Source organism: Neopsephotus bourkii, unplaced genomic scaffold (assembly GCF_033783945.1).
Source record: "Neopsephotus bourkii isolate Nb327-2 ecotype Australia unplaced genomic scaffold, CSIRO-AGI_Nbou_v1 NB_107, whole genome shotgun sequence".
NCBI lineage: Eukaryota > Metazoa > Chordata > Aves > Psittaciformes > Psittacidae > Neopsephotus > Neopsephotus bourkii.
Window position 1 is genome coordinate 15,158,699 of NW_026900624.1, and position 17,161 is coordinate 15,175,859.

The following is a 17,161-nucleotide window of genomic DNA, read 5'->3' on the forward strand; positions in this document are numbered from 1 at the left end:
GAAAGGGCTTCAGAAGTCTGCATCTTAAAAACAAACCACCAACCCAACCACAAAAAGCCCTTGCTAAAACAACTTTGAATACGAGACTCTCAAGGTACTCAGCACGCACAGCCCTCCTGGTGGCACACTACTCTCAGGGCGATGGAATACCATGTAATTTCAGTGCTTTTGAAAAGATTTCCCAGCAGTAAAGGTTCTCTCTGCCTGAACAAAGGTGGTATGTTGCTCTTACACCAAATCCTGATTACATAAAGAGCTTACTGGATGCAGCCTCTCTTAATTCTGCAGTAAGAGTCCAGTTCATTTTAGCACTACAAGATAATGTGAAAAACTCCCCGATTCACAGAACTGGGACTCATGATTGCACACAGCATTTAGTTACTGAGCTGATATTCAACAGAGAACTAACATGTTTTCCAAAGCATCCTAATAATGGAATTATTTTTTGTTCTATAAGAGCAATTGCTACTTGCAATAAGGCTTCACACTTACCTTCACACACAGAGCTGTCTTTCAAAGGAGCAAAGACGGATGTGCTCAGAGGCACGAGTTCAGTGCTCCAGCACACAGGAAAGGGCAAAGCACATAAGAAGCCTTTCTACAGGGGCAAAGTTAAGGTCACTTGTTTCCCAGCATGAGGAAAGCAAGCCTGTAGCCCTCCTTCTTTTTCTGAGTGCCTGACTTTGAACACAGCTCTGCCTGGGTCCCTCCAAACTCCCTTGGTTTTCTTCCACCTCAGCATCTTGGAGGATCATTTGTGCTCAGAGCACTGACAGCTGCCTACAACCTTAACTTCACTTTATCTGGACTGTTCTGCCTAGGAGCAGAGTTTCAGGAGCTTTGCCAAGCCCAGCTTTAAGAAAGCATAACTGGAGAGAGCTGTGTGCCTCAGCACACCTTTTTAATTCCCAGATGTGTCTCTCACTGGGCCCGGACAAAAAGCTTTTCTGCAGGAAAAACACTCCTGCTTCCCACCACCTTTTCCTCCTCCTAGTTACTAAAGCCAGGAGTGCACAGAAGAGACACAAATAATGACAGTGAACCTCTCAGGCCTGCCAGCGTAGTGAGGTATCTTACCAAAGCCACAAAAATCAGAGAGAGATGTCTTTACCTGTTTCAATGTCATCTATTGAACCCAATCCATTAGAAGTGGTCTGCAAAAAGGGTGTAGGGGAGGAGAGAGAAAAATATTACCAGGTATTAATCTTTAAAAAGACATTTACACTTCACAGATGAGACTCTACTACTCCTAAATGCATCTGGCCCCTTCTTTATGGCCTCTTTCAGTGCAAGACCATTAAACCCAACAAACTTTAAGAGGCCATTAATCCTAGGACCCTATTCATTTCTACCTCCAGCAGTAGACAAACCCTGTTGCTGCAAAGCAATACCAGCCCTGCACAATACCCAACCATGTGAGCAAATCTGTACACAGAATAAGGTTTTTCATGTGTGGATGAGAACGCTGTGCCCTGAGTCCTAGGACACATCAACCAGTCAGCCCCATGCTGCGTAAGATCTGATAGCCTGATCTTACACAACGTTCCTTTTCTCAGTTCACATATTTTGCAATTTAACAATTTGCAATTTATAACAAACTCAAAACAGGAGAAGGTTTCCGCCAAGACGACTGCTGACTCGGAGCTCCAGGCAAGGAATGAAATGAGCCCATATTTTACAGAAACATAAACGGAGGTAAGTATGCGTGCCTTCAACTTAAGCTTAAAAGATACAAGTACAGCATTAATCTTGAGATGCTGCATCTGCTGCAACAGTTTTTGCAACCTCTAGTTTTTGCACTGTTTTCATTTATTGCAAACGGGAATATCTGCAAATTAAAAACTTGGCTCAGCTATTACAGAAAGCTGACTGTCTTTCCTAGAAAGATGTGAAGGCAAGTCACTGAACGGTGGGAGCTAAGCTCATTCTTTAGTATCCCATCTTGCACAAGCTGACAATTTTTACAGTTTTATAGTTTGTTACCTTGGAAGAGTAGTGTGAAGTACAACACAAAGACTACACAAACTGTGTATGCACCTTGGCTTGGTACATGGAGTAATTTCATTTTGTCTGTTTCTTCAGCACTTGCACTTTCTGACTTATACTTAGCATTGCCCTAACTACCTAAAAACTTGCAAACTAAAACTTGTTTAAAATGCAAGCAAAAGCAAACCTTCACAATAACTAAGGAAAATACCATCTTCAGCAACCTAATTACCAACATAAAAAATGTTGCCATGAGAAGTACTTTCAAAGAAATTAATTTCCTTGGCAATATTCCTTAAAAGTGGAACACACTAATTAACACATTTAAATCCTAAATGACAGTTACAAATTTGGAGGTAAAACAAATCTGTGAAGCATTCTAGTAACAGTGACACGAACAGTGACAATCACACAATGCAAACTCTACCTGGTTTGATAAATTGATTGACGTGCCATTACTGAGTAACGAGAACGTTTCCAATTCCTGCTGCAAGGAAGAGAGAGATCTTAGAACACAGACAGACTGTGAATGCTCATAAATGAGGTAAAGCTAGGTTACAATAAGGTTTTCCTTCCAGGCACTGCCCTTAAATAACAGCCACCCCAAAAGGCATACCACTGTGACACAAGGGTACAGTTTTCTCAACACTGAAAGGACCATACATTAGCTCTGGACACCTCAATGCAAAACAACCAACATCCAACACACAATCAGGAAGCAAAACAACTTCCCTGAGAAACAGAAGTTTTTGTCTTTTTACCAAGAAATTACTACTTTGGGAAGGCATTACAGCACTGGAATGAAAGCTGGAAGTCAAAACAAGAGATAGCAAGGTGTCATCAAAATACCAAGCACTACATTTCAAATAACAAAACACATTTTGGAGTTTTTAATTTTTATTTTTCTAGCATACAGGTGGTTTAAGCCCATCACAACTGAGTAACATGACAGCAGCAAAAAGGTAGCAAGGCCAACACAGTGAGCAGCTACAAAAAGTATTTCTGCATTAAGCTTCCCTTTCTGTGAGACAGAATCATTCTGGAGTGTGAGAGCTGCTACAATGACAAGGAATTTTTGGGGGTTGGTGAACCACAGGTGTGGTTGGTCGGGGAGAGAAGTAAGATGCTACAGCCAAATTTACTCCAAAAGCTTTCGGCAACCTGGATGCCCAAGTGATTGATCACTTCACAACACACTGCAATGGTGCCCCTGTTGAGATGGGAACATGCTACCTGTTTAACACACCACTGCACATGTGGCTGAGGATGCAAATGCAAACAGAAATATAAGCCTCGACTACTATTTAATGTTCCCTACTCCTGAAAATGTATCCTGGGATTTTACGAAGACCAAGGCAGCGTTGTCCAAGAGTGGATATCCAAGAGGCCTAACGCCCTCTAGCTCCATTCCAGGGTATACATTTAAACACCAACAGCACTCCAGTTACAGCAGCACTTTCTTGCAGAGCCAAGTTACAGATAAAGCCACTGGCGTAAATTAATTGGCCCCACGATTTGGTATTTGCTGCCTTCTCTCCTAGCATCTGACCAGATGTGTACCTGCTCTCTCAAAGTGAGAGAGCAGTACCTACCACATTTCCAAAAGTAAATCTGAAAAAGCCAAAGAATAGCCTATAAGAAAAAAGAAGTCATACCTGAGGTCTTTTGTATGCTTTGCGAACTCTCAGTCCCAGCTTCTGGGCAAGCTCCTGCCCGAGTTGCGTGACGCTTTCATCCTGGGGACAAAACCATTGGCAGGACACTTTCAGTTTTGCCTCTGTGGCACCCACAATGAAATAAACAGGAATGCAGTTATGCACACTGGGCTGCACCAGGAAGCCTCACTTGCAGGCAGAAGCAGGTGGACAATTGCCAGAGCAGCCCTAGGAGAGTTAAATGCAGAACCTAAAGAGCTCTTGTCATTCAGTCCCACTGAGTTTTTGAGGTGGCACCAGGAGCTCTCCCAACACTCTTTCAATGCTGCAGAAAATCAGAATCAAGTGTCTACTTCCAAGAAAGCACACACTCTCCACAAACAGGGTTCTTGAGTCTTGCTGGCAAGACAGATGGAGGGGCTGCCATGGCTGGCTGCTGGGGGCTGATACAACTTCCACAAGGTCCCCAGGTCTGGGAAGGAGCCTGCATGCCTTCCCTCTCTGCCAGCCAGAGTTAACAATCAGTTTTGATATGAAGACAGTATTCACTAGCCTGTTTTGCTTGTTTGTTTGTTTGTTTGTTTTTAAAGCTGAAATCAAGTCTCAGTTTCCAACTTATTAGCTACAAGGCATTTTCACTGGCTCTGGCTCTGGTTAAATTACCTCAACAGATCCTTCTGCTTTCCTTATCATGTGCCATTTACCATCCTCCCTGTTCACTGCCTATGCCCACTCACACACCACTGTGGGCTTTAAACAAAGTTCTAGGCCATGCTCCATTCCCCTTCTCCACCCTCTGCCGTTCTGTCTGGACTAACAACCTGCCATAACCTTATTCACTTATTTACCACCAGCAACTCTTTCCTTCTGCTTTCTCTTTCTCCCTGTTTGCAAAAATGCTAGAGTACTTTAACAGTTTCTTCAAAGCAGAATAAAATATCTGCCCAACCTCTTCTGATATCCCTCCTTCATGTCCCAACATCTCCTACATTGAAGCTTGCTCTCTTCTCTCTACTTGCTATGCTGGTCTTTCCAACTTCCTTCTCCCTGCAGGTTCATCATCCTTTGCCTTTCAACCCCTCACTAGCCTCTGGTTCTTCTAGCCCACAGTATCAGGAACTTTTCGCTTCAATTTGGAGTGCCACTTTCTGACTTTACTTGCTCCCCCACACCCTCAACAATGGTCTTGCCACCATCTTCTCCGAACTCACTGAAGACACAATCTTGTCCATTTCTTCTCCTCTCCCCATCTGACACCCCTTCAGTATTGTACCAGCTTCTGAAACTGTCCTCGCAACCTCCGAAGACTTCTTCTTGGTCAAATCTCATGGTGACTCTTTCTTCCACCTCTCAAATCTTTCTAACACCAATCATGCTTTCATTGCTCTGTTTGCCTTTCCAAACACTCTCAGGTGTCTGTTTGCCTTTCCAAACACTCTCAGGTGCCTTTCCAAACACTCTCAGGTGTCTTCTGAAGTCAGCCATTTTCTTGCTCCCTGTGAAAACCTCACCAGAATGACCTCTGATGTAATTTCTTTAAATTGATCTCATACTCATGCCTACTAGGCTTACCCTATCCAACACCAGATGCTAACATAGATCCCTGGACAAGATTAAGATCCCTGGACAAGATTAAGAATGTATTTCTCTCTAGACTGCCTCCACTTCCCTTCCCAAAGACACATGCTTAATCACTGTTCTTTTTGTCAGGAGGCCTGAGGTTTGGGGAGAGGGGTTATTTGCTCTTTGCCATCCCCAAGATCTTCCTTTAGCTTTCCCTTCCCTCAGACAGGTGCTTATTACATCCCACTTAAATGAGGGGATGCTCAACAAGGGCGTGCAATATACTCCCCTCCAACACCCTAAAAAAATAATGTGCCATGCCAAAAAAAGCATCCTACCAAGGAGTATCAACTTCACACTGGAAGCCTCTGGAAACTAAGTTAACTGCTAGACAGTGAGTCAACTGAGTGGCAAGTCCTTTATCACCTGAAGTTTTAATACCTGGAGTTTTAAGTGGCTCAACTGGAACATGAAATATAGCCAGACATGGCTTTACATGAACACATATATTAGAGGGTTGGGTTTTTTTTAAAAGGATTTGTTTAAAAAAAAAACCAATTTTTTTTAATTCTCCTAACATGACACCTTTAACATGTTTTGGTCACCCTATTCTGCCAAGTCAAAGAAATCAGAATTTACAAGCCTTACAGAAAGAATAACTAGTTGCTAACAAGGCTTCCAAAGACTGCTTCTGTAACACCAATAATAAAGACAAGTTAACTTCTCCTGCTGAAGTAGATGTATTTTTCTTGTATTACTGTGATTGATCAGAACCAAATTTAGCAAAGGCAACCAGTGCTCACTAGAATCTATCTAATCATAGTCCGTTTTCCTGCTCAATACTTGGCCTAAAAGGACATGCAACAAAAGCATTGTCAAGAAAATATCTACAGCCTCATAATGCAGAATGTCCTTTCTGAGTGCAAAAATTTACCTGCCTGTGAGTACAAAAATAAATATGACATGTGATCTCAAGGACACCTTTGCACGTCCCTCAGAAATTAAAAGCTTTATCAGCTTGCCTTAGCAATCAGCAAGCAAAACGTGAGACATTTTTATGTAAAACATTAAAAGTACGCATGTTTTCCTTCCAGTGCTCCAGTTCCCATTTGTCCCATGCTCCTAGTCACTCCCATTAGGCACATAAACCCAGCTACTTAAAATACTTTCATGGCCTTAGTTCACATTTTGTTAGTGTAGGGTTTTGCTCTTCACAAATAGGCCACCAAACCTGATTATCTCTGGCTGGCATTATCCATAGAGGGTGACTTGGACTGAAAAAACATGGGAGGTCAAGTAACTTCTTCAAGTCAGAGAGAAAAAATTTCTAGGTATAACATGTTCCCAGGAACAGCCAAGCTTCCTTTTTCACTATCCTCTGGCCTCATTCTAAGCATATTATGAAGAAGGAAGGTGGTGAGCCACAGAAAGCAAGATGAGTTGTATATCAAAAACTTACATGTGGGAGGGACAGCAAGCATCTGCTATTGCACTCATATGCTTCTTTGTGTCTTCCAAGTTCATTTAAGGAGCGGGCTTTCCGGAAGAGTGCTCGGATGTTCTCCTTGTCAAGACTTAAAGCCTTCTCACTGTCTTCAAGTGCCTTCTCATACAAGCCCTGCATGGAAGAGACCACCTTGAATCAGGTGAGGCACAGCAGACTAAACCCTCCTTCTGTGTGAACGCTAACTTTTTATCTCTCAACAGAAAACAGGAATATAAAAGGCAGTTGGAAAGAGGTGTATTACCTCATACAAGACCAGAATAATACACAAAACCTTTGTTATGTCATGCAAGACTGAAAACACTTCAAAGTCAGTAAAAGCCAGAATTGAGGCTGCTTGAGCAACCTTGTCTCCCCCTCCACCTTGGGCATGTCACATTTGACAGTCTTTAATTATCTGACTGCTTCTTAATTTTTTTTTCATGGGACTCAGCCTCATTATGAACAGGATGGACCTGCTCTGGGGTTGTGCCTAAAGGAAAGCTGTTATATTCCTTAGAAAAATGGAAGCACACAGCCGTTTATAGCCTAAGTATTTCAGAATGCTTCTCAATGTGTGTGCCGAAAGTTCCAGCAAGACCCAAAGCCTTCTCACCATCGTCCAGTGCCTCACTTGAGGAGGCAGGAGCCTCCAGAGCAATGTTCAAACAGTATTCCAGAGAAATACTTAGGCAGTACCGGAAGGCACTGGATCATACTAACTCATCACCAACAAGGACCAATACCTTAGGCCTGGCCCCCTCTCCTGCACATCCTTCCTCAGGTCTCATAAGACACCATGCAATACTGGGGAGATTCTGTGTCATCATCTTCTCCAGTGTTGGAACACAGAGGAGACAAAACCAGTTGAAAATCCTCTTGACATCTTTTCTAATTGCATGGCAATGCAATCACAACATTCTCCCTGCCCTGTTTTGGGAAGGCACTCACCATGGCAAAGTAGCAGGCAGCTCGGTTGACATGCAGCTTGCACAGGAGCTCCTTTGGGATGGTCACCTCGTCGGAGGCTGCATAATCCGCCACAGTCAGACCTTCTACATACTGCACGAGCGAAAGCTTGAAATCCTTCTCTTTAAACAAATCATTGCCCTCTGCAAACAGGTTTCTCACCAGCTTCTGCAAAAAGGCCTGGGCAGCAGGGAGAGAGCAAACAGACTGAAGTGGAGTGGCTATTCAGAGACAGGAGAGGCTTCCCAACTTCCCATATGTTTTAGCAAACTTCTTTTCCATTAAGATTATCCTGCCTCCCCATCCTCCTCTAAAACATTAGTCTCCTAGTTAGAGGAGAATAATGCAGTCAAATCTCCTTTCTTCTTGAATATTCAAGTGTCTTCTCCTTTTCCTGACAGTTGTCATTGTCAGAACCTTAGAACTTTATGTTACAGACAAATTGTGACAGACCATTCCACACTCTCCACTTTTGATATGCAAACTAATAGCTGTACAAGAGATCAAATCTTGCTAACCAGTGGGTTCCCAACTTTAGAAAACAAGTTCTTCATTACCTCATAATCTTCTTGGCTTAGGGGTAATGTGGACCTGAAAAAGAAAGAAAATGCTCATAAAACAGGCATCCATGCAAACAAGGGCTTTTGTCTGGTGATGAAATCATCTTTCTGGTCCTGTGTTGTTGACTTCAGTGAGGTACTGAACATTTTATCACTTCAAAGACAGCTGGAGCAAAGAGAACACAACTGGGGAGCATTATGCTTGGTCATGGCCACAGTAGTATCAAGAGATGGTCAGGTCCCAAAGGGATTTGGGACTAGAGGAATCATACTCTCAGCTATTTCCTGCACACACATGATCATCTGTAATGTGCCTTCAGAGAGACAACTGAAAAAACCATCTTTGAGAAAGTCCCATGGGAGATTGTCATGAAGAATACAAAAGTATTTTAAGTAATCTGGCTCTAATGAGAGACATCAGACTGCCACTCCAAGACCTCCTCAAATACTTTGTGAGACTAAAGACATACAATGACAAATGCAGTCACTTTCCTCCACATTAATTTAGCCACATACCTTTAGGTTTACACCACAAAAGGAAGAGAGGCCACTTAACTCCAGCTGTCTTAGCCAAGGCTGCTAGGCTATACCACCGAACTGGCAGTGCTGTGTGGATAACACCTACCCCACAACAACACTGAGACTCAGAAGAAAGGACCGTTCTTCAGATCAGACCAGACAAGTCATCCAGGCTTGGTCCACATATATTTAATTTTCCTCTTCAAGGAGAAAACAACAGGCTTTAGAGAAATCCTTCACGCCTTTCATAGCCCTCCTCACTTCTGAAATATATCTCATCTAATCATCATCTACTCCTTAAAATTAAGTATAGGAAATGCCATGGCTTTGCAAGAAACATTCACGCTACTCATAAAATTGGACTACCTCTTTCACATCAAAACAAGCCAACAAATGACACTGCCCCTGGTTCAGAATTCAAGATACACTCCAGAAGCATGAGCAACACCCTGTATTTCTGAATTATCGTCTTTCCAGGAATATTGAGCATTTTTATGAATGTTACCAAAATAAACCTCACAAATGCCTCTCTGAAACTGGGTTGTCAGCCCCAGTCTCAGACTGGGGGAAAATATCATTGCCATGCTACAGGATGTAAATATGTAACATGGAAGATTTGGCTATTTTTCTTTTTTTCCCCTATTGCAGAGGAACAGATTTCAGCTACAATAACTTCAGGCTCAAAGAAGACCTTAAAAAAAATCCCAAACCAATCTGATTACAATCTTGTTGGTTTGTTACTCACCATGCAACCCGGACCTGAGTCTGAGGCCTTTGCAAACTCAAATACTAGAGGGAAAAAAACCTATTGTACTTTATAAGGAAGTACTTGGACTTACAACTGTTACTTAAGCAATCACTTCAAGCTCTAGATAGTCACAGAAGACTGACCTGAGCACCTACCAGGCTGGCAACTGCAAAAGAGCCCAGGTCATCTATTTCTCCTATAGGCACCATATGGGGTACCTGGTAAGTAATTTACCTTGCTTTCCCCACCTACAAAATAGAGACAGTATCTCCCTTCCCAAGAAAGGTGGGATGACCTTGTTGAAAGAGCACTTTGAGATCTTCATGCTGAAGATGAATTAGAAGGTCCAAGTACTATTGGTGCTATGCTGACTATAAAGATCATCCTGGAACTGCAGTGAAGAGCAAAACCAAAAGAAATTAAAATGACAGAATTTCAAGTTTAGAGAGCTGGCAGGACAAGAAACACCCTGAAGAATGACAGTGAAAATCCTTAGGAAAAATATCTCTTTCCTATGCAGCAGACTCAAAATCAGTGAATAGGATGCACTCACTTCCTGAAATCTTTGGTACAAAGAAAACTGCTTGCAAAGCCACAGGAAACAATGAGGCTGTCCACTTACTGAATGAACTGAAGTCCTTTCTCTATTTCTTGTTTCCTCTTCTGTCTCTCCATTATAGCTGCTGCAGAGGAAGAAGAAAAAGAAACAACACAAAATGAGTCATTTTAGGCCTTGCTGGCAATTAAGCAGCACAGCATTTTGTGTGTGCCTGAATTTACTACTAACAAAATGTTCCAGACCAGATGCCCTGAACATCGAAGTCCATGATTTATCCACACTGCAGATACAGAACAGCAAGCAGCTCAGTACCAAGTGTCTGCTTTTTCTCACATGCCACCATGAAGATACATGGGCAAAGAGGGATTACTTCAGATTGAGCTCTCTACTTAGGCTGTCAGTAAACAAAGCAATGTGAACCAACTGTTATCATGGCTGCCTTCTAGGAAAAGGGAAAGAAAAAAATCAGCATTTCCTCTGCACTGGCAGGCATTTCAGGAATTTGTGCTAGGCCCCTCCCATGATAAGGAATTCTGACCACTATTTATCTGGGCCAGATTTAAACTGGTTTACTGCAGGACATATGAAACAAGTCATCTATATACCGTATACAGAGACACATCATGAAGAAACATGTGAAGGAAGGAGATGGAATTGATTGCTGTGGGCCACATAAAAGGGCAGCCATGAATCTATGCAATGGGAATTCCATGATGAAAATCAACAGGCAAGAGCAGCACAGACTTGGGAATGCTCCTACACAGAGGGAACAGAGCCCCATCCCACACTGTTTGAAATTGGAGTGGGCAGTGCCTGGGGATGGCTCAAGAAAGAGTTATCCTCACTTAGCCAGGGACACAAACAGGCATAATAACTTGTCTGTGTTTGACCAAATCCAGTCTGGGTCTCTGTAAGCACAGACAAATAAGTAGAATGATGGAGCCATTTTGGAATAATATCCCTTTTCTCAACTAAATTGGGTTTGAATTATACCACTAGACACATGAGCTTCATCCCCTGCAGTACGGAAGCACATCTTGGAATGGCTCCCCCAGACGTCTCCCCCAGGCCTGCCACACAAGAAAAGGATAAAGAAGGGTAAATGGCATGGCACTTTGAGGCAAAATACAGTTGCTGGCAACAGCAAATTTCCCAGTCTTGCTATCAACCAGCTGTGGTCACAAGCAATGCTCAGCATTTGAGGGATGGTAACTTGTGGACAAAGGTAGCAAGCACAGAAACACTGAGACGAGACAGAGCTAACAACACTGTGCCTTCCCAGCCTGGGACCACCTCTGAAGAGACCATGAGAAAAACAAAAGTAATTTCTCTAACTCTATACTACAATAGCTTTGAGAGCATTATGGCCTGGCTCCTTTTTACATTAAGACCATCCCTGTCATTTTTAGGTATCTTACAGTATCAATGGCACATTCAGTCTGGAATAGGGTGAAGGGACCTTTAAAGTACATGAAAATCAATCCTGACAACTCAGCAAGCCCTTATTGATCGTGCTCTGTGCCATGCAAAATGCAGAAGAATTGATACCTGCCCTTTACCAAGAAGGAGAGTTGGGGGAAGGGGGAAAGTTAGGAGCAAGGAAAAGACCAGAAAGATGTGGTAGCACAATGAAGCAATAGCTTGAAAGTGACAGTGTGCCATTTGTAAGTCATCAGACATTAAATCTGAGAGCAATCTGGTCCAAGCAGCAGGCAGAACATTTTAAGCAGCTGCATTTGGAACAGGATGGGCAGTGCAGCAAGAAAGGGAAAGCCAATAGACAAGGTGAGTGATGGTCAGCACCTCTACAAGGGCTTTTAACAGAAGCAGTGGAGAAGAGCAGGTAGACTTCAGTACAACACCAACAGAAGGCCTGGAATGATTTATAAATAGCCTGGATAATGAGCAATCAGGAAGAAAGAAGGAAACTTAGCAAGGAGACTGTGAGGTTAATATGATCACTAACACCACAGGCAGACAGGCTTGAGGGGCAGAAAAAGAGACAGATAATTCATATGATATTTCTCCTTGTATGAAACTCTGCAAAGACAGAAGAAGTAAGAGAAAACAGACAAGGTGAAAGGAGCAGTAGGTTAATTTCCACATAGACAGCACTGAAAGGCACAACAGAGGACAGAGGAACCGCAAGGCTCCAGGAGAACTGTGAGGGTTATCAGAGGCAATGGTGGGGAAAAGAGCTACCATAAGAAACTACAAAAGATGAACTGGGTTGGAAGGGGAGAAGGCAAAAGAGCAAAGCTGTCTGGTTCTTGAGTGCACTAACAGGCTTGAAGTATCTCCAACAGCCTCCTCTTGAACCCCACCCATACACCCTCTGCCCATGGTCCATGAGCTCCACTGCAGCTCTGGTCCAGGCATACTGCCTTGTCTGAGCTATACTGTATGTGGACCTGTCCTCAGTCCTATCTCCTGGACAAACCTTGGACTTACACTGTAGGCAGCTCGCCTCCAGTCCTGTCTCTGACACCATCTCCTGCTGCTGGATTTGCTGGGTGGACCCAATTCACCACCTCATCTTCTTTGGGAATGTTGATGGACCCCTGCTATCAGCATCTTGTTCTGCCTGCACTCTTCAGATGTGGTAGGACTGTACCCCAGTTACTGAGGGCACTGCTGGTGGCTGTCAGCACCTTCAGCTCCTAGCCTGTCTTCCCCGGAGGAGCAGCCCTGTTCTTGCTGCTCCCTGACATGAGCCATGCTAGGGAGAACAGAAGTCAGGGAAGCAAAGCGGCAGCCCACAGATCTGATGAAATGGGAAGACTGTTGGTGACTGTGGGGAGAAGAGTTAACACTGGCTAGTCACCACAAAGACGATGGCTGCACTCCAAAAATCCTGTGGCACACACCTTCACAATTCTGTACGTCCACAAAACAGATCACCTTGAAAAGCTTCTGATATGCACAGCCTACCTTAACCTCTGCTTCTGAGCTCAACTTTTAAAACACTACTGCAAGGAGGGGAGATAAGTACCTGTCCTCACCCCATTGCTACCCTCACCCCACTGCTAAAACACCACACACAGCAGGACCTGGGCATGGGTTACAACCAGAGCTGCTTACTGTTGCTTGCCCATAGAGAAGGGTATTCAAACCTTACTGACTAAAACCTGGAGTGGAGCCAAAGGACTACAGGGAAAGGCTCCAGAATGTCTCTTTCCTACAGTTACCCAATTCTTCTTTCCTGCTGGAGCTCCCTTTTGCTTTTGTTCTCCTCACCACCTTTACCACCGCATCCAGCATGCGTATCTCTATCCTTGCTTCATGTGGATGGCTGACCAAGCTGCTCCATCTCTGTTAAGTCCCACAACAAAGCCCCCCATTAAAAAAGCCCTCTGTGCTATGCATGCTGTTTACTCTCTGCAGTCCTACCTTCATCTTCCACAGTGAGCATTCTGCAACTCAGGACCCTTCATTGCCTTCTTTAAACATAAACCAGAAGCTTAATCACCCCTCCAGACTGTTGCTCCCTGATACTGCCCTGAATTCCTTTCCCCTTTCAAATAGGTGACCAGATTTCCACTGAAGCTCTGTCACACCTTCAAGCTTATGTCACGACTTTGCACATAAGGCTCATCTCTTCATAGCAACACCCTCAAAATGCACACCACATGCTGCTGCCCTAACCGTCCTTCACGTCTCATCAGGTGGCAGACCTCTCCCCTGTTCTGCCTGCCCCACCACTGCTGGAGCCTACCATTCGCACACCTCCATTTGCTCCTCACACCTCTTCCCTGCCACCCCACCAGCAAACTTGGTCACTTCTGTCTCCCCTCATTGCTCCAGCCTCCTCACCGTGTCTCATTTGACCCTCAGACCAAGCCATACGCTGGTTATGCCAGCAAACCCAACACACCGCCAACCACCTGTACATGCAACACTTCTGCTGCACACCATTCCATGGGTACAGCATCATTAATTTTAAGCACAGAGCCTGTTTAGCTTTTGTTTTCTTAGTCTTTCGAATATTTTTAGAAACACAGTGGAAAACGTTTAATGAAGCAGTATGTCTAAGCGCCCTCCCCCCCCCCAAATCTGTCTGTCCAGACTTGTCTGCTCAAACCGCCAGCAGAGTTTGAATTCAGAGTATTTATATCCACACTACAAAGTTCCTATCCTTTCAGTCCAGAGATGTTTGTCCTCTTTGGTCCAGCATCTAGAAAGGACTTTATTCAGAGTTTGTCAATGAGTTACAAACTACTTGCCAGACAGAAGTGCTGCAGACAGGCAAAATGGCTTCTTGCCTTGAGAAGGAAGCACAAGCCAGTAAATAGGGTGACTCAAGCACAAACTGATACGCTCTACGAGACACTATGAGATGAACCGAAAGTCTGGAATTTACCTTATCAAGGACCTGGGTGTTATTCCCAACCCTGCCAGAGCTGAATTTGTGCAAAGTTTTTCATACTGTATTTCTGGGATGGCAACGAGTTCACACTTGATGTTCTTCCAGGCTTTGAGTATAACATTTCAGCCAGAAATAAGTGCACCGAGATGCAAGTGGCAGGTTGTAGAGCTGAGACAGGAGCTCAGCCCCAGGCTGTGTGTGCTCTCCTCCAGGCAAAAGACTCCAGGATGTACTAGTCTACAACAAGAGAGTCTTTCACTGGCTGCAGTTTGGCCACCTCAGTGGTGCAGCAGAATGGGTCTGCAGACTCACGTGAAGCAGGGGACAAACCACACAGCCTACTACAAACATGAGCTCTACTGGGTCCTGCAGCTGTTCTCTGCCAAGCCCTGCTGCCTGGGCTTGAACGCTTCTCACAGCCATCAGCTCTGAGTCCCCACCACCACAGTGTGTCCACTGGGTCCGACAACCCTGCCCATCCGCACACAGGCCCCCCCAAAGTACCTCTGTGGCCACTCTCCCACACCCCAGCACCCCACTCCTGCTCCACAGCACTCTCAAGGTAGCTGATCCAGGTGCCACCAGGTTCACTCAGCCATACTTCCAGTGAATGCAGGGTGAGGCGGTGACAAACCCCTCACCCCCAGCTGAAAATAATACCGTAAGTACTGCAGGCCACCCTTCCTCCTGCCCCAGCCCACCGGGCCCTGTCTGAAGGCCCCTGCAGTGTGAGGAGTGAGGAGAGCGTGGTGGGGTGATGCTGCCCGCCCACCCCTCGGCCCCTTGCTCTTGGTTTCGTGCCCACCTCGTTTGAAAATTAAATCCCGGGGCTGGCTCCCACACGGGTGTAGCGGGAAAACCCGCTTGCCTCCTCCCCCCACCCCCAGCACTAGGCCGCCGATCCCCGGCCTTGCCTAGCGGCCGCCGCCGACACCAAACGCGCCACCTCTCCCGGCCGGGGCGGAGAGGGACCGGCGGCGCCTCCCGCACCCGCCGCGGCTCGGCCAGGCGCCGGCACCCCGACATCCCCGGCACCCCGGGCCTGCTGGGAGGGGTCTCCGGCGGCAGGAGATACACAGGCTTCCCCAGGAAAAGGAAAACAAACCGAAACGTACTCTTCCTCCTTCCCCACCCCCCATCCGCTTAAATAAAAATCGCACATTTCCATGAGCCTAGGAAGTGGCTTTAAGATTAAAAAAAAACCCCAGAGATAACCTCCCGTGCCACCCGGAAACTGAATAAAGCATTAAAGAACTGGGGAGGGGGGAAGAGGGAGAAGGAAAATAAAATATCCCACAACCTTATTTGATAAACTTTACAAGCCCCAACGGAAGGGTTGCATCTGAAAAGCTATTTCACAAGAGCTTCTCTGCTGCTTCATGGGGTTTATACCAAACAAGAGGGGGAAACTGCAGCCTAAATAAAGACGTGAACACAGCGCTCAAACCTCCAAACCACAAACAGGCACAAACGCAATTAATACCAAGTTTTTTCATATAAACCCAGGGGCTTTTCCCCCAGCTATCCACTTTTAGACTAGTGCCACATTTTTTTTTCCAGGGGGTGGGATTAGGATCTCTGACAATTATTTTTTTGCAAACCCCACATTTTTGGCGGAAGAGAGGGTTTGCTTCAAAATCTCACCCATATTATTATTATTTTTTTTAATTTTCAATTACACAACGTTTCATCCATGCAGCTACTATTTGAAACCTTTACTTTCCAATGAAGCAACATCCAGATTTTCTCGTTTCTCAAGTCCACCTCTTTCTACATACACAAACACATACACACACACAGAACTGGTTTAAGACAAAAATAATCCCCCCAAAATAATAATAAAAGGACTCACCTCTCCTTGGGTTTTCCCCCCCACACTATGTATAAACTTTCCGTGATAAATGGTATTGTATTACTAGAGATATTATTAATGTATTATTACTAGAAGTAATAATAATAGTAAGTGCTATTTAATTACAGAAGGCAGCATTCTGCTTCTGGATCGGCTGCCCCTGCAGCTCCCTCCATGTGCCTCCTGATCTCTTTACTTTCATTTCCAGGTCTCGCTCTCGCTCGCTCGCTCGCTCGCTCTCAGCTGCACCAGCAAGAGAAAATGCCTCCCTGCATATCCTCTGGGCCCTAGAGGCTCCCGCTTTTCATTACAAAAATTCACAGATTCAGCCCTTGTGGTTGGTTTTGAGATTCTTTAAGGTGAATTAGCCTTTAAAAAGGTATATTTAAAGAAAAAAAATACAAAAATGAAAGTGCTTAAGCAGTCGAGGCTCCGTTCTTATTTTAATGCGACATTTTTCTTCTTCCTGTTGTCTTTGCTGATGTACAATATACACCCCAGAAAAAAGCAAAGCTGCCCCTGCAGAGGAATTGCATGCATGTGAAGCGCAGCAATGAACTGAATTACAAGACACCCCCCTCCCCATGGGATTATAACATACGTGAAGCAGTGACCCTGATGCCCACCCATATATGCTTGCTGGAAGGGGGCCAGAGCTATCGCTTATGGCAGAGCAATTATCTGTTCCAGCCAGACCTTACTTATTCCACCCCACGCTGCTGAACAGAGTCCCTGTAAATAAGATCTTCTGCAAACATAAATCTTTAGGTGGAAAGGAATACGCAGCGTGTGTGTGTGCATACAACACTTTTATTACATACCACTGCATATTATACAATACACGCATATGATATATATGTACATGCATATGTATTTTTATGTTTACATATATGAGTTTAGG

At 44.6% G+C, this 17,161-nt stretch overlaps 1 protein-coding gene across 7 annotated transcripts in view; it reads right to left on the reverse strand.

The window, feature by feature from the left end:
• ZC3H7B (zinc finger CCCH-type containing 7B) overlaps positions 1-16,894 on the reverse strand; it is a 51,936-nt gene extending 35,042 nt beyond the window's left edge. For 2 of the 7 annotated variants that reach the window (XM_061363245.1, XM_061363220.1), the window contains exons 1-8: positions 16,261-16,893; positions 10,106-10,166; positions 8,214-8,247; positions 7,639-7,836; positions 6,664-6,822; positions 3,642-3,722; positions 2,414-2,473; positions 1,112-1,154 (exon numbers count right to left, since the gene is read on the reverse strand). In XM_061363245.1, the coding sequence (XP_061219229.1) occupies positions 1,112-1,154; positions 2,414-2,473; positions 3,642-3,722; positions 6,664-6,822; positions 7,639-7,836; positions 8,214-8,247; positions 10,106-10,158 (628 nt within the window). In that variant the 5' untranslated portion in view covers positions 10,159-10,166; positions 16,261-16,893. Of the gene's footprint in view, positions 1-1,111; positions 1,155-2,413; positions 2,474-3,641; positions 3,723-6,663; positions 6,823-7,638; positions 7,837-8,213; positions 8,248-10,105; positions 10,167-16,260 lie in introns of all 7 variants that reach the window. The other 5 variants (XM_061363252.1, XM_061363237.1, XM_061363200.1 and 2 more) reach the window with 4 other exon arrangements.
• Positions 16,895-17,161: the final 267 nt, after the last annotated feature.